This window comes from Anolis carolinensis, chromosome 5 (genome assembly GCF_035594765.1).
Source record: "Anolis carolinensis isolate JA03-04 chromosome 5, rAnoCar3.1.pri, whole genome shotgun sequence".
NCBI classification, from domain to species: Eukaryota; Metazoa; Chordata; class Lepidosauria; order Squamata; family Dactyloidae; genus Anolis; species Anolis carolinensis.
The window spans coordinates 166,820,652-166,842,512 of NC_085845.1; the positions used below are offsets into that span (position 1 = coordinate 166,820,652).

Here is a 21,861-nt window from a genome sequence, read left to right on the forward strand (position 1 = left end):
GTCTTATATTCGGCAAGTCTCCCAAACCTGTACTAGGTCTTATTTTATGGGGATGTCTTATTTTCGGGGAAACACGGTACTTCCTTAGCAGCATAGACGCCACCTCTCTGCTATACCTGTACAGCAGTTTACAAATGTACAACAGCCTTCTACATTGTCTTTCCCATGCCAGCATTTCCCCAATTTCTGGATGAGGAGGAAGACACTAATGGGGGTTGTGTTACCATACTATTACACTCCCATGTTGATTTTACGCTCTAGATCAGTGCTTTATAAACTGTTTGATGTGGGGGATCAGCATTTTCCTTCCCCCATGTTCCACTTTTATGGGCTCTTCCTAATATGAAGGCAGGCATTGTGTTTAAGGGAAGAAGGGAAACGTGAGATTGTAGTTGCTCAACACATATTACAGCAGCCAGGAAAAAGGGGTGGGAGAAACTCTTTCTAATAACAGCCTCTTATTATACAAATAGTAATGATATACCAATATGTTAGTTCTAAGATGATTTTTTTGAATATGTTGACTTAAAGATTTTAGAGAATACCACAAGTTTAAAGATGTCTCGGAAGGTGCATGAAACTCTACGCCGCATTGTGTCTGGATTGATAATGAACTCGGAAATGACTGCAGAATCCATTCTTTTGCTCAGTCATGGCTTAATTAGTGAAAATCTACCACTGCTGACCGAAAAAGCAAGGTATATTTATACAATGTTTTTCTCCATTTATACTGGTTTTGAAAGACAGCATTTAGAAACATGCTGCCACATAGAAGTAAGCAAGCCCCAATGGTTTGTCAACATAAACAGACAGTTGCCAAACAAGAAAACAAGGCCTATCAAACTTTTAATTTTCCCAGTTTTTATTGTTACTGTGTCCCGTAAAACCATGCTATAATTGGCATTTTATTCTTAATGTTATACCTCAGTTGGGCCAGTTTATTTTCATAGAAAGATATGCCTAATTGACACCAAATATTATGATGGTGTCTTAATCATAAAGATGTTCATTTCTAAACCATTTAATCCAGTGTAGTGTCACGACCTAGGCGGCAGAGGCACCAATAACCATACACAGAGGCCAGAATCTAACTAATATCTTTATTGAAGGAATATATAAGGTTAATAAAAACAAGTATAGAAAATAGTCCAGAATTAGACCCTTCAGGAAAGGTCAGAATTAGTCCAAAAAAGCAATGTCCAATAAGAAATAATAAGGTCCAAAGTTGTAATCCAATAACCGAAACACTCACTTTGCCAAGCAAAGTGAGGGGAGATGACAAGGTCCTTAGTCCATAAAACTTGAGCGTGGCTAGGAAATAACTTGATACTTGAAACAAGGCTTGAACGTGGAACAAGGTAACTAAGAACAAGAACAAGGTCCGTGGAATAACTTGGTAAAATCCGTGAAACAAGGCAAGGATTAGTCCTGGGAAACAAGGCAAAGTCCGTAGGTAAACAAAGGCTGGGAAGCAAGGCGAAGGCTGGATAGCAAGGCAAGGCTTGAGCTGAAGCGAGGCTTGAATCGGAGCGCGCTGTCCAGACACAACTCGCTCCGTAGGCTGACGAATTGACTCCGCGAAGTTGCTACGCGGGCAAAACACCTATATAGAGTCCAACTTTCTCACCAAAGCGGTTCTCTGGGAATCAGAAACGAAAGCTAAACTCTGAGACCAGATGTTAAACTCCTTAAAGATTCTCACGAGAACCAATGTTAATTGGCAACATTCTTAGCTGCTATCCTCGCACTCCTGCGCGAAGCTGAATCCAAACTTCTCTGTTGTTTACAAAACTCCCGGCGCAAGAACACGGGAGAAGTAGGCTCTGGGGTTGTTTGACATACTTCTGGGGCACAACTTTCTTGCAGGTGCAAGGTTTCCAGATCTGCCTGGGAAGGATCTGGCTGAGAGGAATCCAGTTCAGACTGGGAAGGTAAAAAACCCAAGTTTTCATCTTCATCAGGGATTACAATGTCCTGAGCAGGACTACAAGGCCCATGGTTCATCACACTATCCCCCTCCTCAGGGCCCCTCCCAAACTGGGGTCCTCTCCCCGAGGCGCGAGGTCGCGGTTTGGTGGGATAGGTCAGATGGAAGCGACGGGTTAGATCAGGAGCATGGACTGTGGAGGCGTCTTCCCAAGAGCGTTCCTCAGGCCCAAAACCCACCCAGTCAATGAGATATTGTAGGCGGCGGCGATGAAAGCGAGAATCCAAAATGTCCTCAACCTCGAACTCCTCCTCCCCATTCATCAAAACAGGAGGGGGGGCCGGTTGGTCTGTATCAGGACGCACACCATCCGCCGGAAGGAGCAGGGAACGGTGAAACACTGGGTGAATGCGCATTGAACGCGGAAGTTGGAGTTTGAAAGTCACGGGGTTTAATTGCGCCACCACTGGATAGGGGCCAATGAAGCGGGCATCTAACTTCCGGCATGGGCGGTGGGAGGGCAGGAAGCGAGTGGACAGAAAAACCCGATCTCCTACCTTGATTTCGGGGCCCGGCTGGCGGTGTTTGTCAGCGTGGCGTTTATAGTCCTCCTTGGCTTGGTCCAGTTGCTGGAGCAAAAGTTGTTGCACTGCTGTGAGTTCCTGCAGCCAATCCTCTGCTGCGGGAACTTCTGAAGTTTCAATGACAGGGGGAAAGAAACGTGGATGGAAACCGTAGTTTGCAAAGAACGGCGTTTCTTTTGTAGAAGCTTGAACTCCATTATTGTAGGCAAACTCAGACAGTGGTAACAGAGAAGCCCAATTGTCCTGTTGGTAGTTTACATAACAGCGAAGATACTGCTCCAAAGTGGCATTGGTGCGCTCCGTTTGCCCATCTGTTTGGGGATGATGAGCTGAAGATAAGCGAGAGTCTATGCCCAGTAGTTTTTGTAGTGCCTTCCAAAAACGAGAGGTGAATTGAGATCCACGGTCTGTGACTAAACTCTTGGGCAATCCATGTAGTCTGAAAACATGCTGAAGAAATAGATCTGCAGTTTCTTTGGCCGTGGGGAGGCCTTCGCAGGGAATGAAATGGGCTAACTTGGTGAATAGGTCCACCACCACTAAGATCGTGGTGAATCCACAGGAAGGTGGTAGGTCAGTGATGAAATCCGCGGAAATTATTTCCCATGGGCGAGTTGGGGTAGGAAGGGGGTGCAAAAGCCCTGAGGGCTTCTCCCTTCGTATCTTGGAGCGCTGGCATACTGGGCAGGTGTTGACATATTTTTCCACATCCTTGCGGATCTTGGGCCACCAAAAATCTCTTAGGATCAAATGCATGGTTTTAAATAGTCCGAAGTGTCCTGCTGGTTTGCAGTCATGACACAGACGAAGCGCTTTTTCCCTGCCCGGTCCGGGTGGGATATAAACATGATTTCTATAGCAGAGCAGCCCATCTTTAAGCGAAAAGGGAAAATGCAGACCTTGGCGAAGTTGGTCCTGCGCCCAGGCATCTGCTTGCTGACTAGCCCTGATTTCTTGAGCACAGATGGGTCCTGGAGTAGGGGAAGTTGAACCAATGGGACTGGATTTGGTGTTCCCCACTGTGAGCGTGGCAAAGTTCTCAGGTTGTAGCAGTTGGGATTCAAAGGTCTCCTTGCGTCCTGCAGCGTATTCCGGTTTACGTGACAGGGCGTCTGCTTGCTTGGTTTGAGCTGGGGTCACATAATGGATCTGGAAGTTGAAACGTTCAAAGAATAAAGCCCAACGTTGCTGCCTCTGATTTAGTTTGCGGGCAGTTCTTAGATGTTCTAGATTACGATGATCAGTGTGGACTTCAATGGGGAATTTGGCCCCTTCTAGCCAATGTCTCCAAGTTTCAAAGGCTGCCTTTATGGCCAGTAGTTCTTTTTCCCAAATGGTGTAATTCCTCTCTGGTGTGGTTAGTTGACGAGAATAAAAGGCACAGGGGTGGAGGTGATCTCCCACCGGTTGTAAGAGTACAGCCCCAATTGCCACATCAGAGGCGTCCGCTTGCACCACAAAAGGGGTTCCAGGATTTGGGTGCTGTAGAATTGGCTGGGAGGTGAATAGTTTCTTCAGTTGCTGGAACCCTTTCTCTGCTTGATCAGTCCAGCGGAAAGGCTGCTTTCCACGGATGCAGCTAGTGATGGGGTCGGACCAGCGGGCAAAATCTGGAATGAACTTGCGGTAGTAGTTCGCGAACCCCAAGAAACGCTGCACCTCTTTCTTGTTAGTTGGCGCCCGCCATTCCAATACTGCTGAAACTTTGGCTGGATCCATGGAAAGCCCTAGAGGCGAGATGCGGTAGCCAAGGAAATCTACCTCTTGTAGATCAAAAGCGCATTTTTCTAGCTTGGCATAAAGTCCATGATCCCGCAGTCGTTGCAACACCATTTTGACGTGGTTCTCATGTTCTGATTGTGATCTGGAAAACACCAAAAAATCGTCCAGGTAGATTATCAAGAATCTGTCTAGATAGTCCTGAAAAATATCGTTGACAAAATGCTGGAACGTTGCGGGAGCTCCGCATAAACCGAAATTCATAACTCGGGACTCGAATAATCCGAATTTAGTCTGGAAGGCGGTCTTCCACTCGTCCCCTTCTCTGATGCGAACTAGATTATAAGCCCCCCGAAGATCCAGCTTGGTGTAGACCTTGGCTCCTCGAAGTCGGTCCAGTAGATCCGAGATTAAGGGCAGGGGATAGCTGTTCCGCTTGGTGATATTGTTCAATGCTCTGTAGTCCACCACCAAGCGTAATTCCCCTGACTTCTTCTTCACAAACATCACTGGGGAGGCGGCTGGGGATTGAGAGGGTCTGATGAACCCCTTGCGAAGGTTTGTCTCTAAGAATTCCCTGAGAGCTTCTTGCTCTGGTTCAGTCAGGGAGTAGAGATGCCCTCGCGGGATCGGGGCCCCCTCCACCAAGTCAATGGCACAGTCATAAGGTCTATGTGGGGGTAATTTTTCGGCTTCTTTCTCATTGAATACATCCCAATACTCGGAGTACTTCTTTGGCAAGGTGATGATGGGCTCGGAGTCTGTGGCATGGCATACCTTGGCTACGAGGCAATGGTTTTGGCAGTACGGTGAAGCAAACTGCAGTTCTCTGTTGGACCAGGAGATGTTAGGGTCGTGGAGTGTCAGCCATGGAATTCCCAAAATCACAGGGAAATGGGGAACCTCGGTAACAAAGAAGGAAATCTCTTCCATATGTTCCCTTATCCACATCCTGGTGGGTTCCGACCACTGGCTTACGGGGCCCGTCTTGAGGGGACGGCCGTCTATGGCTTGCACCACACGGGCATTCTTGAAATCATGATATTGTAATCCCAGAGAGTCGGCATACTCTCTATCGATGAAATTGTTGGTAGCTCCAGAGTCTATCATGGCGTGGATCATGACGGGTCCCCTTTTTGCTGACCATAATGTGACCACGAGAAGGAACAGGACCCCGGTTGGCGGCTCTTGGATGGATTTTTTGACCGGGTTGGCGAGCCTCTCTACACCCGGTCGTTGGCTTCCCCCGCCGGCTGTGTGCCAGTCGGCTCAGACGCCTTCGACTCCGTGGAGGACGCCGCCGCAAGACGGGCGGCAGGCTTCCCTTTGGCTGGGCACTCTCTGGCGAAGTGGCCCCCGTTCCCGCAGTACCAGCAGAGGTTCAAGCGTTGACGACGGGCCTTCTCGGCGGCATCTAGTCTGGGACGCACATTGCCCAACTGCATCGGCACCTCCTCGCCTCCTCTGGGGTATGGGGTTGGCGGCGGGGGTCTCCACACCGGACGTGGCTGAACACTGGCGGGAGCGGGGGGTTTTGCCCCGGCTCTACCGCCCTGGCCTCGAACCCATTGTTTCCTGTTGGCAATCATGACTTCAGCCCGTAAACATTGATCAATGAGTGCCTCGAGGGTCTGGGGAGGATCCACCTTGGAGATTTCTTCCAGCATTTCAATGTTGAGACCCTCCCGAAATTGTCCTCTGAGGGCTACATCGTTCCAGCCGGTGTTGTGGGCCAGCACGCGGAACTCGGCTATGTACTGAGACATGGGTCTGTCTCCTTGAAGGAGGCGCCGGAGTTTGTGACCGGCTGCCTCCAAATTGTCCTCGATTCCCCAGGTCTCCTTAAGGTGATCCAAGAAGCGTTGTGCTGAACTTAGGTGGGGGGAGGCTTGATCAAACAGGGCCGTCGCCCAGCTAGCCGCTGGTCCGTCTAGAAGACTGTAGACCCACGCCACCTTGATGTCTTCTTGGGGAAACTCGGCATCACGGGCTTCTAGATAAGCTTGACATTGGCGGCGGAAAACATGAACCTTAGCAGCTTCTCCAGAAAACTTGGTAGGCAACGCCATGGCCGGGAGGCGAACTCCGCGCTCCCTCAACCCTTTTATTTCTCCATCCTGCGCGTTGAGTCTGTCACGGATGCGGTCCACTTCGTCCTTGCTGATGGTGTAGCTGAGCGGCTGTCCAGCCGGCGCGGCTCCGGTAGACATCCTGGCCTCGGTTAGTTGGTGCTTATGGCTGGCGGAGTCAAACTGTCACGACCTAGGCGGCAGAGGCACCAATAACCATACACAGAGGCCAGAATCTAACTAATATCTTTATTGAAGGAATATATAAGGTTAATAAAAACAAGTATAGAAAATAGTCCAGAATTAGACCCTTCAGGAAAGGTCAGAATTAGTCCAAAAAAGCAATGTCCAATAAGAAATAATAAGGTCCAAAGTTGTAATCCAATAACCGAAACACTCACTTTGCCAAGCAAAGTGAGGGGAGATGACAAGGTCCTTAGTCCATAAAACTTGAGCGTGGCTAGGAAATAACTTGATACTTGAAACAAGGCTTGAACGTGGAACAAGGTAACTAAGAACAAGAACAAGGTCCGTGGAATAACTTGGTAAAATCCGTGAAACAAGGCAAGGATTAGTCCTGGGAAACAAGGCAAAGTCCGTAGGTAAACAAAGGCTGGGAAGCAAGGCGAAGGCTGGATAGCAAGGCAAGGCTTGAGCTGAAGCGAGGCTTGAATCGGAGCGCGCTGTCCAGACACAACTCGCTCCGTAGGCTGACGAATTGACTCCGCGAAGTTGCTACGCGGGCAAAACACCTATATAGAGTCCAACTTTCTCACCAAAGCGGTTCTCTGGGAATCAGAAACGAAAGCTAAACTCTGAGACCAGATGTTAAACTCCTTAAAGATTCTCACGAGAACCAATGTTAATTGGCAACATTCTTAGCTGCTATCCTCGCACTCCTGCGCGAAGCTGAATCCAAACTTCTCTGTTGTTTACAAAACTCCCGGCGCAAGAACACGGGAGAAGTAGGCTCTGGGGTTGTTTGACATACTTCTGGGGCACAACTTTCTTGCAGGTGCAAGGTTTCCAGATCTGCCTGGGAAGGATCTGGCTGAGAGGAATCCAGTTCAGACTGGGAAGGTAAAAAACCCAAGTTTTCATCTTCATCAGGGATTACAATGTCCTGAGCAGGACTACAAGGCCCATGGTTCATCACATGTAGTTACATTGAAGTTAGTGTTATTTTGACATAAGTGATTTGATTTCATTCATAGATATGAATAATTTGATTCTATTTTTCCTTTCCTATTCTGGATCAGTACTGGGGCAGAATTATCACTGCTTGAAGAAATATTTGTGTTTTTTAAAATCCAAATGTTGTTTTGTTTTGCTTTTTGGCAGTGCTGGGTAGCAAGACCTCAGTCAGCAGTGTCCTTGGAGTAAGGCATTATGTTCATGATCACCTTACCTGCAGTGCCTTGCTCTGAGGAATTATTGCTCAGAATATGAGATGGTGGATCTACTGCCTGAACTTAAGAGCTTCACTGGCTTTTCCTTTCTGTTGTATCAGTCATTCCAAGAAAATGGTTGGCAAGACACTCTGAAGCAGCCATCCAATGCCACACGCTGAAGACCTGCCAACTGTACCAGCCATTTTCTTGCTATAGCTGCAAAACAACTGGCAGGGTTCTATGGAACAGCTGTGCTACTTTCCTCTGATGGCTTCAGAATTAGGCATTGGACGTCCCAGCTGTTTTTCCTGTGGTGGCATCTGGAGCAGGAAATTGGTTGATGCAGGAGCGTCTGCCTAGTGCTTCATTTTGAGGACCCTTAGAACAAGGTCCTCAATATGAAGTGCTAGGCAAATGCTTCTTAAAGTCTCTTTGGGAAACTCAAAGTGTTGGCCTGGCAGTGGCTCTGCAGTGAACAGTTGGTGGCATCAGTGGCACTGTCTGCCTCAGCAGCCATGGATAATTGGGAAGATTACCTCCCTGTGATGATGGCAGATGATGCCAGTCTGTTGCCACAGAGAAGGCTCTCATTTCACTTCTCCAAAGGACCAGCTACTGTCTGTATAGTATCTATATCTATTAATTCTGTCTGGTTAATTCTTGTTCTTTCCCTTTCAAAAAAAAACTTTTCCAGAGCTAAAGCTGCAGCTCCTCCAGATCCCCGTTTGCAGCCAGCAAGCTGCCTCTTACTTCCACCAACCCCAGTTCGTGGGGGGCCAAAGGCACCTGTGAGCAGCAAGACAAACAGGCATATCTTGGTTGAGTCAGGGCTGCGGGTAAGAAGAACCCCGTTCACTTGTACTTAAAAAAATAAATTAAAATCCTTGTAATATAGGCTTCCACGCAGGAATATCTCCTCTCCCAGCCACAGTTTTATAACTTTTGCTCTGGTTGAGCTATTCTTGTTTCTCCCAGCTGGATGATCAGGAGAAAATGGACAAAAAGAAACAGTGCATGGCAGTGGGTTAGTTCAAAATGTATAATCCTGGTGTTGCAGAGGGGGTGAGGTGGGTGTTGTTTTTGTAGTGCTGCACAAGGTTTGTTGTTTTGTCAGTGGTTCATAGAGGGAGATACGTTCAGACAGATAAACTGGGCCAGGGCCATTTAGGGCTTTATAGGCCAAACCCAGCCCTTTGAATTATGCTCAGTAGCTAACTGGCACCCAATGGAGCTGATGCAACATGGGAGTTGTGTGCTCCCTGTATGCTGCCCCAGTTATTAACTTGGCTGCCTCTATGGACTATTTGAAGCTTCCAAACAGTCTTCAAAGGTAACCCTACATAGAGTGCATTGCAGTAGTCTATCCTAGATGTAACGAGAGCGTGGACCACCGTAGCCAAGTCTGACTTCCCAAGGTACGGACACAACTGGCGCACAAGTTTTAATTGTGCAAAAGCCCTTCTAGCCACCACCGAAACCTGAGGTTCCAGGCTCAGCAATGAGTCCAGGAGGCCTCCCAAGCCGCGAACCTGTGCCTTCAAGGGGAGTGTGACCCCATCCAGCACAGGCTGTAACCCTATACCCTGTTCGACCTTGCGACTGACCAGAAGGACCTCCATCTTGTCTGGATTCAACTTCAATTTGTTGGCCCTCATCCAGACCGTCACAGCGACCAGGCAGCGGTTCACGACCTGGACAGCCTCCTTAGCATCTGGGGAAAAGGAGTAGTAGAGTTGAACGTCATCTGTGTACAGATGACATCAAATAATAATAATAATAATAATAATAATAATAATAATAATAATAAAACTTTATTTATACCCCGCCACCATCTCCCCAACGGGGACTCGGGGCGGCTTACATGGGGCCATGCCCAGGACAATACAATATAACAAAATATAAAAAACAACATATCATAGTACAATTAACCAATACAATAGATAAAAATATGCAGTACAACACAAAGTCAAGAAAGCAATATAACAAGGGCGGGCCGCATGAACACTAAGTTAAAAACTCGGGGTGAGAAAGGGATCAGAATAAAAACCTCAAACTCCAAAACTCCGGATGATCTCATCCAGCAGCTTCATGTAGATGTTAAACAACATACAGCAAAATATGCTGCAGGATGTCCAGTATAAACAAAATGTTATGCAGTTTAATAAACCTTTTCCATGTTAGTATGACAGAATCAATTAGGAAATGGCTTTTATCACCCAGGAACAAAAATCATGTTAATTAAACAGCCCACTGTTGAAGTTGACAGGTACATTGAAAATGTTTTTCTATAGCCATTTATCTCAAGCCACTGAGCTTTAGTTTGACGTAGCTCTCCATCTCTTCATGTTACTTGCACAGTTGTCCATGAATTTGGTTATCATATAATAAGAAGTAAAAAACATCTATAGCCTTTCATTATCTCATCCTGAAGTTGGCTTGTTTTCACAAACTCTGGTTTTTCATGAAATGACTCCTTTTTAATGTGCATTTAATGTCTAGTGTTTCTTTAATGCTACAGCTTCTGCACATGAGCTTGAAGAGATCCAAAATAAATTCCTCTGAGGAACGCACTTTAGAAATGTTGGATCCATTTGTACAGCTGCTTATCAACTGCCTTCATTCCACTGATGTCAAGGTATGGTTTGGAGCAAAGTACAGACAGACCTAGTGTTTATCCTAAACTCAAGTTATTTAGAAAGAAATGAGGGAAATGCCCACTTAGCATGTACCAAATACTCAGTTACAAGAATAAATAATTAGGACACCTAAGGCTTTTCTTCTTCTTCATATTTATAGCTAAATGTTAGCTTCCAAAGACTTTCCCAAATTACTTGAAAAGGGTACTGTAGTACTCTGATTCCACTTTAGCTGCAATGACTGTATCCTGCAGAATTCTGGGGTTTGTAGTTTTGTGCGGCACTCAAGATACCTGGAAGATTTCCAAATAGCTTTCCCTAAACTGCAAATCCTAGGACTCCACAGGATGGAACTATAGCAATTAGTGGATTCATTGAGCTAACTGCAAAAAAATGTGGGTCAGCACTGAAAAAGTAAAGACAAACTTGGACACATCTTGTTGCACTAACACAGTGCAAAATTGCTGTGTAGACCACGCACAATTTGGCTTTCATGTATTGACAGTGGTTGGCAAAAAACCAGAGATTCAAAAGCAAAGCATTTTGAGAATTCCACATGAGATGGGAAAAGGGATTTCTGGCTACTATCCCATATATGATCTTTGTTGTTTTATTTCCAGGTGATCACTGGTGCTCTCCAGTCTCTTCTGTGGGTCCTAAAATTCCCTCTTCCTGCATTGGATAAGACTATAGATCAGCTAACCAAGCAGCTTTTCGTTCTGCTGAAGGACTTTGCCAAGCCAGGAGCAGCAAAAGGCCAGAACTTTCATTTGGTGGTGAATTGTTTCAAAGTACGTCTGAGCCATAAGAACAGTGTTAGTGATGAATTTCTGAGGTGCTTTGTCTTTTCCCAAATGTCTGTGTTATGAGAAGGATTTGTATGATAAAGAAGTCATGTATATCTTCTCTCTGCTTTTGGATTTTTAACAGTTAGAAAATTGTTTTGAAGAATTTCGGTCACTAGACATTTTTTGTTGACTTATTGGAGCAGGGTCTCAGAAACAGCTGCCAGCAGTTGTTGATGGGCCAAATCAGGGTATTTAGGGTCCACTTTCCTCCTTCCGTGACCATCTAAGAGCCACACATATGGTTCCCAAACCAGAAATGATCACAAGTCCCCCCATGGTTTTGAAATACAGCTTAAGAAATTCCAGCAAAATATTTTAAGAGTTTTGCATCCTTCTTTTGGCCAGGAAAGAGGGCAGTCTGTGTTGCTTTGAGTGTTTCTGGGAAGTTACACTTTGTCTATCTCTAGTCTTAATGTGCTAACCTTCTATGAGTCCTCATCAGTGTCAGTCTCCAAAGTTTGAAATTACCTAGCTGCTTAGTTAGTGTACTAAAGAAAGTAGATAGAAAAGATCCATACCCTGTAACTCTCTGACTTACCCAGTGCTAAGCAGATTCTGCACCTTTTATCATAACCTTGCACAAATAGGTTTATCATTATTTGCTGGCAAAATAAGGTTTTACACAGAAACATAACCTCCATCCATATTATTACAAATCTTATAGATTCTTTAATTCCTAAGACCAGAAATTGTTCATAGTAAATTGCATTTTAAAAGAAATGATTAAAACTGTAAATAATAGAACCAGTTCAGCATTCCAGTAAATAAAAGATCACAAAACGTTTGATTACTCAGACATCTAACTCCTGAGTCTATATGGATGGAATAAAGGAGTCTGCCTTGGTAATAGATTTCTTTGTTCTAAAGGCCATGGGAGAAAATGGCTTTTCAAGCAGAGCCTTCTGTGCAGGTTTTGGGAATATAATCTTAGAATCTATCTAAGCCCTGCTGTGCAAAATTGGGTTTGTTTCCTGGTAAATTTGTTTTAAATTGCACTCCTCAAGGATGGGAAAAAGAAGAAGGGCACAAAATATAGATTTGATCCTTGTCCCTGTTTAACATTCTCGTCTTATAGAACACTAATGTTCAAGTTTATAACCCAAGATTTTATGTTCCAGTGTGTATCTCTGCTTGTAAGGAATGCTAAGAGTCACATAACAGACAAACAGCTGCAAGTGTTGCTTGGGTATGCTGAAGAAGATCTCTACGACTCATTGCGACAAGCAACTGCCTTCGGCCTCTTAAAGGTATTGCCTTTTAAAGGGTCATTCCTTTGTAATCAAGCTTTCTGTTCTTTATACGCCAGATTTAAAAGTGCATATGTTTTGTTTATGGTTGTCAAAGAAAGCTCGGATATGATTTCTCTTTCTTTCTAAAGGCGATTTTGTCAAGAAAACTGATAGTTCCAGAAATTGAAGGTGTTATGCAGAAGGTCGCAAACTTTGCCATCACTGGCCAAAGTGAGCAGGTTCGAATCCAGTGCAGACAGGTTTGTAGAAACGTTTTCCCCCTTGTCCCATTATTCTGCAACTGTGTTTCATCAGTTATCAGTTTCCATTGTGTGGAACCATAGCAATTAAAGTAGAATCAGTACTATAACCATGTGAACAGACTGAATAAAAAAGATACCGCCCGCTGATTTAGATTCCGGATAATTATCCTACACAGAGCCCTGTTTGTCATGCTTTATTTGCATTTGTTAAATAAGCCAGTTAAGACTATATGGGTCTTTTTGTTTAGTTTGTTTTATTAAATCAGTAAGATTACCGGCGTTCCATGTAGTCATCCCGGCCACATGACCTTGGAGGTGTCTAGGACAATGCCAGCTCTTCAGCTTAGAAATGGAGATGAACACTAACCCCTAGAGTCGGACATGACATGTCAGAGGAAAACGTTTACTAGGATTAATTGATAAAAATGCCTTTCTTCCCTTCTACATTGTTCTCACCTAGTAAGCAGCTGTCCAAAGAAAAGAGCTACCTTTCGGCCCTTTGGGAAACTTATTTAGGTCTGTAGGGTTTTAATAGATGATTTCCCATTTGTTTTCTCTGCCAGATTTACCTAAAATATATTCTTGATTATCCACTTGGTAAAAAGCTGAAAGGCAACCTTGAGTACATCTTTGCTCAGCTAACGTAAGTACCAGAAGGTAGCTGTGTAAAAGAAACAAGGGTGTTTTTTCCATCTGTTTTTTCAGATTGTGGGATTTTTGAAAAAGTAGAAACGAAGAGTTGAAAGGAAAACTCAGAAGTTGTGCTTCAGACAAATGAACACAGCAGTTTCTTCCTTACTGGTTTTGAATTCATTCATTTTGCAGTTTTTCTGTGCTTGCCTATGAACTATCATAATTTCTCTCTAGATAAAAGGGCATTATTTCTTTTTCTGTTTTAGCTTTGTGCAGATTATGTTGACTGACAATGATTTTTCAGGGGCTTGAACAGAAATTTTTTTGATAAGGGTTCAGTCACTCCATCATGTTCATTTTTTAGTACATTCTGTTTCCTTTTGAAATTTTTCAGTCTGCATAAATAATATATATGTGTGTGTTTGTGTGTGTGTGTGTTCTTTTTTTAAAATAAATAAATTTTCAATCAAGGATTTAAATGAATGACTTTTGTATAAATTTCTCTAAACATTTGTCAAATTTTTACATTCACTATTTCAAGTGTACACATTTTGTAGGACTTATTTGCTTATTTCCCAAACCACCTTGTACACATTGGAAAAATATAGATTTTCAAGCCTGATGTGTTCCTCTGCATGTTTAGTGTTGAGAAGCATACGTTGGTAAAATGCAGACTAATTGTATTTCTCACTCATTGCTCCCATTGAACCAGAGACAACCCAGATTCAGCTAGGGAACATCTTTATTCCCAGCATGTATTCTTGCAGATGAGACATGATCCCCTCTTAACTTTGCAAAGTGTTTCCCAGGGTGCTCTACTCTGTTTACAGTGAATAGTTCTAGTTGGTGTAGAGCCTTCCTTCATTTTCCCAGCTGTTTATTTATTGCCTGAAGAGAAGAAAATGAAAGGCTTTTGACATTTGACTTCAAAAGAGCTGCTGCGGAGGAATGCATGCCATTTCCAGTGTTGTCATGCCAGGATGAGAGAAGCAGCATATATTAAGCATCTTCCCATGTAGCTACTAAAGGAACAAGGATGTCCTTCAAGGCTAGGAAATGGCAAATGATATATATTATGAATACATATGCACATATCAATTGTTCTTTCCTTAATGTTTGAGGGCCCTGACTCACACTTTCATAGAGAAACATAGTTCTGAAGGAGTCATTGCTTTTGGAGATGGTGTAACTTCTGTCTGAATAAATATGTAAAGTATTGTACTGTTATATGTGTATATTTCTAATAGTTCTTGGAAGTACTAACAGTGCTGTATGTTAATTATTTTGTCGTAGTTATGAATATGAGACAGGGAGAGAATCTGCTTTGGAAATGATTGCTTACCTCTTTGAAATGTTCCCTCAGGTAAAAACGAACTTCTTGCCATTTGCAATGTGAATCCTAGAATATATTTTATAGAATATGTTTCATTAAGTCTGCACAAAATGAATGTCCATTGAAATTGGAGAAGTGTCTGAAATAGCTTTGTATGGGAACTAGCTTTAACCAAGCTTCTGGGAGCTGTTTACATAATAAAGCTTCCTAAAGATATCCTGAATTGCAGTTTAGTAGTATGTTGTGACTGACTGAGGACAAGCATGAGTTGGATGACTTGGAGTTTATTTATTTATTGCATCTTACCCTGCCTTCAGATCTATACAAACCTTGTGCTTGCCTGCTATATACTGACATATACTCATGCTACTTTCCTTGTCTGGCTTGATTGAAGTGCTCTTAGGTTAATTAACCACAGCCTTGTGTTGCATCCGGACTGGGAAGTTACAGATACCAGGAGATTAATAAACAAAGATCTGCACAATTTAGAATCTGTGCAAGGTTCTGGGTGGTACTGATCCTGGTAAACAGTTTCCAGATTTGGACATCACAGGAAACTGTCAATTAATCCAGGAAGCCTTCAATCATGATGTGCTGAGGAAGGCGTGGAGAGCATGAAGACAAAGTGCATGGTCATTGGCTCAGTGTGTCTTCACTTGTTAAATTAAAATATGGGTCTAACATTTGGGGTTTTTTCATGGATGAATGGGAATTTGAACTCTAGGATTCCCCAATCATAGTCTGATATTCTGATCACTCTACCATACTGACTTTTGATTTTAGTGTTGTGTTGTACATGAGATGTTTGTGCTGCTTTGAAATTGCTATGTGGATGCACCCTAATGTTTCTCCCACAAGAAACATTAACCTGATAACTTCACTATGCTGAAATCTTTTGCACACATACTTTCTAATGATATTTTTATTTGTTGGGTACAACTTAGTAGTATTAGTGAATCTATGGTTGTCTCTGATTCCAGCTGTAGTGTTTCTCCTGCTTGGATATATATTGTGCTTGGTATATACTTGTTGGGGTGTGGATACTGTCTGGAATGAAAATGACAAGATATAATAAATATACATAGAATACTTTGCTGGTTTTGACATAGACTTTGCTTTAACTTGTTTATTGTTTGTGCATATGAAGAGAAAGCAGTGTCCTCCTTCTCAGAGTTGTCAGCTAGCAACTTGTCTGATACTTTTTTTATTTCTTCAGGGTTTATTGCATGAGTTTTGTGGCCTGTTCTTTGTCCCTCTGTGTATGATGGTAGTAAATGATGACTCTGCAAAATGCAAGAAGATGGCAGTCCTGGCAACCAAAAGTCTTCTTAATAAAATTAACCCTGAAAACCGAGACCTGATGTTTTTGCTGCTTACCTCGTGGTTCAAGAGTGAAAAGGTACTACATGTGCCTTGAGTTTGGGTTGCCTTAGATAATGTTAGTTGAATTGAGAAAGGAAAGAATGTTAAGTAATTAGTTAAAGAAGAATTCAGAGCTTGGAAAAGTAACTTTGTAAACTAAAAACGTGGCTACCTGCTAGGTGGAGGAACCTGGGAGTTATATCATCCCATTGAATAAATAGGAATAAGTTTCCTTTGTCATTAAGTGGCTGATTCAGTGGGTCTACTATAGTTGTTATTAGCTACTGGATTTAGGCTCCCAAAAGGAATTTTCTAAACTTTGCAAGGAATTATATTGTTATTCTTTTCCTGGCAGAAGAGGAAGATAGCAATTTATTGGGCCTTAATAATTAGGTCAGTTTCTTATACTGGAATCTGAGCTTTGAGCCACAGCTGCATTGGCTTGAGCCTCTCTTCATAGGTCTAAATCCCGAATAATGCTAATCGTATCATAATACTTTGCTTCCATATAAAATCCACCACTAATTTGATGGTGTCTATATTGACAGAATGTACACAAGAGGTTAGCTGCTCACACCTGTGGTGCATTTGTTGAAGTTGAAGGAGTTGAATTTGAAAAAAGACTTGGAACCATTCTTCCAATTATCGAGAGAGAAATCCATCCTTCAAATTTCGAAGAGGTACGTGGTTTAATCAGAGCTGATATTTGTGGAAAATTGACAAGGCAAGCTGAAAAGAAAAAATTAAGCTCATAAAAAGAATCAGCTCAAGCAAAGTGACTCACTACTTGGCAGGACTGTCATAGGAGCTTGTTTACAGACAACATCTGTTCACAAAAGGAACCTGCCAAAAGAATGTCAGAAACTATACTTGTTTCCTGTTGTTTACATGTTGTTCTTCAAAGAGAGGAAGAGCTTAATTATTTATCGTTTTATAGGAACAGTCTATTTTTCATACCAAACAGACAATGTCAGAAATGTGGGTGTTTGCTTTCAATCCCTAGCACTGCTTTCATATATCAATAACTATGAGATGAGTATCTGCAGGGACTTTCTCGAGGCTTTGTAAGCCTTTATATATTACTAGCTGTGCCCTGCCACGTGTTGCTGTGGCAAAGTGGTGGTGGTATTGGTTAAAAATGTTGTGGAATTTTTATTTGACGTTATTTGTATTTTTTAATTAATTTTATTGTAACTTATCTTTTTTATTTATTATATTTTATTATTTTCTTGTATTATTTTTAGTTATTTTCTGTTATTATAGTATTTTATTGTATTAATTTTTTAGTGTTTTTAATTTTTTAAGAGTTTTTTATTATTTTTATTGTATTATTTATTTTATTTTTATTATTTTATTATTATTTGTGTTTTTATTTTATTTTATTATTTGTATGTATTATATTTTATTATTTGATTATATTATTTTTATTTATGTTTTTTTAAATGTATTATTTTGTTTTTTTATTTGTTTTTGTATTTATTTTATTATTTTTGTTTGTCTTTGTATTGGGTTGCTCTGAGTTCTGTGGTCTGCCTGGTCATGTTCCAAATGTATTCTCTCCTGATGTTTCGCTTGTGTGTATGGCAGACATCCTCAGAGATTTTGAAATGTGTTGTAACGAAAGGAAGTGGGGTTTATATATCTGTGGAATAACCAGGGTGGAAGAAAAAACTGTTGTCTGCTTTAGGCAAGTATGAATGTTGGAATTGGCACTGAATAGCCTTGTAGCTTCAAAGCCTGGATGGTTCCTGCCTTCCTGGAATGAACAAAATGTGGCTTCCGGTATTTAAAAAATCTGTGAAATCAGGACAGTTAGCTAAAGAATAGCACTGAGCAATCAGGGAATTCCAGACATGATGTACTGAGGGCCAGCGAACATCTCCCAACAAAGGATTCCTCTCCGAAGCAGGAAGTAGGCAGGCCTTGAAGGTGGATCAATAGGTGAGTAGATCAATAGGTACCGCTCGGGCGGGAAGGTAACGGTGCTCCATGCAGTCATGCCGGCCACATGACCTTGGAGGTGCATTCAGTGGAAGGGCATTCAGTGGTAATCAAGGTGGGGAAGTGGAACATTCACAGTCGCCTCAGACAGAGAAGAGTTGTCCCATCCTGGATATCATTGGTGAGATAAAAATAAACATCCCACTTGTCTGTTTTCAAACAGATCTCATAATTTCTGAGGATGCCTGGCATAGACATGTATGGCAGTTTGGTAGCAGATAGGGTCGTGAGGGAATGTGATGTTTAATAGGCTTTTCCTGAATCCCTTCTTATTATTCAACATATTCAGTTATCCAATGTTCTGCCGGGGTGTTTATGTTGGATAAGTGAGACTCTACTGTATATTTATAATCTTATATTATCTGCTTAGAACTGCATTATATGAGGCTCCTTCTACACAGCTGAATAAAATGCACACTGAAGTGGATTATATGGCAGTGTGGACTCAAGATAATCCAGTTCAAAGCAGATAATATAAGACTATAAATAGGTTATATAGCTGTGTGGAAGGGCCTTGAGTCTACACTGCCATATTATCCAGTTCAAATAAGATAATCTGTATTTTATAGGCAGTGTGGAAGAGGCCTAAGTGAGGCCTAATTCTGCCTGTCCCCTGGGCTGAGTAGGTTGCTAGGAAACCAAGTGGGCGGAGCTTAGCCTTCTAACTGGCAGCAATTGGCTAAAAACAATTATTCCTCTCCCTCTAATTAGGACTTTATTTTTCTTTTCTTTTTGTTGTCGGAACCTAGGGGCAAGGATGGTGGATTGTGCTGCCAAATTTCTAGGTTCTGGGGCTTGTACTTTTGTTGTTTAGTGGGAGGGGAGGACACCATTACTCAATTATATATATAGATTGTCAATGATGGGCTATCCATTGTTAGAGTGACAGATTCAGTCTTTTGCTGGCATTACTATTTCCAGTCCTGTAAAATTAGAAATATGCTTGTTAGGAAAGTGTAGCAGCCACATGCCAGATAGGAAAATGCAGGAATGCAACTTTAAACAGACGTGTCTATAAAAGCATTCTCTAGGACCAAGCTATGAGAAGGAGGGCCAGCTGAGGAGTTGCATAGTTTCGTGGTGACTCCATGAAAGTACATTGCTGTATCCAGCCTCACTATGTTCTTTTTGTTCTCTTGTTAAAGAAAGTTTACAATGCACAATGTTTTTCGCATTGATGACACAGCCTTGCAAGGTACAGGTCCGTGACCTTCCTGCTTTTTTTGAGGAAATGTGAACGAGTTATAGAATAGGATGGGCCTCCCAGGTGTTTTCAGTCCCTGCAGCATTCTTTTTTTTAAATCATAATAATTTCACTGGAGGCGTCCAGAAACAAGTGTTTTTGTAATATAATGGTACAGACCCCTGAACCTCTCAAAAATGTTGTTCAAAATTAATTGAAGGTGGTTTGGATTTTGAAAATGATTTTGGCATTGCTGAGAGTTATGTGGACTGGAATGGATCCTGGGGAAGAAAAACAGGTTACTACACTATTAGATGTCACCCCCTTTTGTGTTCATTCTTCCAACTGGGTTGAATCTAGGATCTGCCTTTTGCTCAGGAAACCCTCTGTTCAGAAGAATCCCCAAAACCTCTGTGGTAGCATTTCCCAGGGCTTGGAAGAAAAAAAAAGTCTGTTACCTATAGACCAGGGGTAAACATTCAAATCTGGATTCAAACCAAGTTTAATATTTATTTCTTTATCTTTATTTATTTAGAGCAATTGTATCCTGCTCTTTAGTCCCAAAGTTTATCAGAGCACCTTAAAATTAAGTCCAGCAGATACTTCTCTATTTTTGAACCTAGATGTGATAGAGCCATGTCTGTGAGACCAGGGCCTAGGTCTGATGTTCAGTGTACTTAACAATGGCACCCCAAATATTTTTTCTTCCTCCGTTGACTGCCTTCCAAGTTCATCTCAGGTTCTAGAAACATAAACTTCTGCAGTGTAAATAATCTTTCTTGCAACTACAGTAGAGTCTCGCTTATCCAATGTAAATGGGCCAGCAGAATGTTGGATAAGCGAATATGTTAGATAATAAGGAGAGATTAAGGAAAAGCCTATTAAACATCAAATTAGGTTATGATTTTACAAATTAAGCACCAAAACGTCATGTTATACAACAAATTTGACAGAAAAAGTAGTTCAATACATAGTAATGCTATGTAGTAATTACTGTATTTACGAATTTAGCACCAAAATATCACGATGTATTGAAAACATTGACTACAAAAATGCATTGGATAATCCAGAACATTGGATAAGCGAGTGTTGGATAAGTGAGACTCTACTGTATGTTGTCCTGAAACTTCTTCCTTGCTTATAGGCTGTTAAATTTGCAAGATGTCTTTATAACACTTTTTGTGGGGGGGGTTTTTTCAGGTTACAGAAGAGAATAAAGAAAAGGCAGCAGACAGATTGCTGTTCAGCTTTCTCAACTTGATCATTAAACTAATTAAGGAGTGCAACATTTTTGAACTAACTAAACACAATGAAATTCTGAGCAGTATTTGGGGTTAGTATTTCTGTTATACTACATTATTAGTGAAGTACTTGAAACATTTCTGGTGTCGGGCTACTCATGTGGGAAAGAATGTAAAAGAAATTGCCTTTTGTCTTCTGAATATGAATGAAGCCAATTGAAGCCTTAATTCTTCTTTTTCTGAAGGGCATATTCAATCCCATTTATGGTATCCACACAGCTGGGTTTGGCTGACTTCTGCTCAGATCTTTGGCTTATTGTTTGCTTCTTACAAGCCAGAGGAACTTGTTAATAAGTGGAACAAGCGAAAACTGGAAAAAGGCCAAGTAACTACAACAGAACCATCAGCAACTACCTTCTTAATAGAAGAATTAGACAAAAAGGTTAGTATTAATGTTCTAGACTTCTTTTCGTAGCTGCACTTTCAATTTCACTAGATGGAGACAGAACCAAATTATGAGTGTTAATACCATTTGGTTAGATTCAGTATCATCTCATGATTTCACAGGATTTTCTTGGCAAGATTTATTCACAAGGATTTGCCATTGCCTTCCTCTGAGACTGAGAGCATGTGACTTGTCCATAATCACTCATTGAGTTTCCATGGCTAAGTAAAGGTTTGAACCCTAGTCTCCCAGAGTCCTAGTCCAACACTCAAGCAATTACACAATGCTGGCTCTCAATAGTTTACTCCTTCGTTGAGTTTTAAATTTTAGGCTGTTTTTGGAGGGCAAAATCAAGTCATCTTAGAGAAAAAAGTTAATGAAGTAAATTCAACAATACAGTTTATTTATGTTGCAGTATCTTTCGTAAAAATAACTATGACCATTTAACTTAACAGATGAAAACACTTGCTTTAGCTTTCTGTCATCAGCTGAAGTCCAAATTTCTGAATCCAGATCTTGGAGAACAGGTAAAGCACTACAGTATATATTTTTGAAGGCTTATATTTTGAAATATGTATGTTGAAATAAAATATAGTTGAACAGTAAGATGGTGTATGTGTTTTACACAGAGAATCAAACATTAAAAATGCATAATAAACTAATACATATACATCTTTTAATTGTATTCTAAAAGACACTCTAAGCTGATCAACTAGTAGCTTGAAGTAAACGATTTTGTCTGTAACAGTATATATACTGGACTGGAATGGCACATCTTTCATATTCTGCTTTCTAGTTCCCCAAGTAAGATGACTCAAAATGGATTGCCAGTTATGGTTATAAATAGAATATGTAAGGGCACAGAACATTTATAGAGGTCTACAATGTTAAATTCTTGTTTCCATCTGTTACACCTTTCCATGGAACCTAGATTAGCAGTAGCTCTTGATCTCAACCAGGTTGGATAAAATACCAAACTCTTTCCCCCAGTGTTGTT

General features: G+C 41.7%; 1 protein-coding gene across 1 annotated transcript in view; it reads left to right on the plus strand.

Moving 5' to 3' along the window:
• Positions 1-21,861, plus strand: part of utp20 (UTP20 small subunit processome component) — an 81,819-nt gene that overhangs the window by 57,191 nt on the left and 2,767 nt on the right. The window contains exons 46-58 of the mRNA XM_008110812.3: positions 532-698; positions 8,385-8,526; positions 10,209-10,325; positions 10,947-11,117; positions 12,293-12,421; positions 12,553-12,663; positions 13,230-13,309; positions 14,593-14,662; positions 15,849-16,031; positions 16,543-16,674; positions 20,379-20,511; positions 20,665-20,861; positions 21,320-21,391. Coding sequence (XP_008109019.2) covers positions 532-698; positions 8,385-8,526; positions 10,209-10,325; positions 10,947-11,117; positions 12,293-12,421; positions 12,553-12,663; positions 13,230-13,309; positions 14,593-14,662; positions 15,849-16,031; positions 16,543-16,674; positions 20,379-20,511; positions 20,665-20,861; positions 21,320-21,391 — 1,704 coding nt within the window. The remainder of the gene's footprint in view (positions 1-531; positions 699-8,384; positions 8,527-10,208; positions 10,326-10,946; positions 11,118-12,292; positions 12,422-12,552; positions 12,664-13,229; positions 13,310-14,592; positions 14,663-15,848; positions 16,032-16,542; positions 16,675-20,378; positions 20,512-20,664; positions 20,862-21,319; positions 21,392-21,861) is intronic.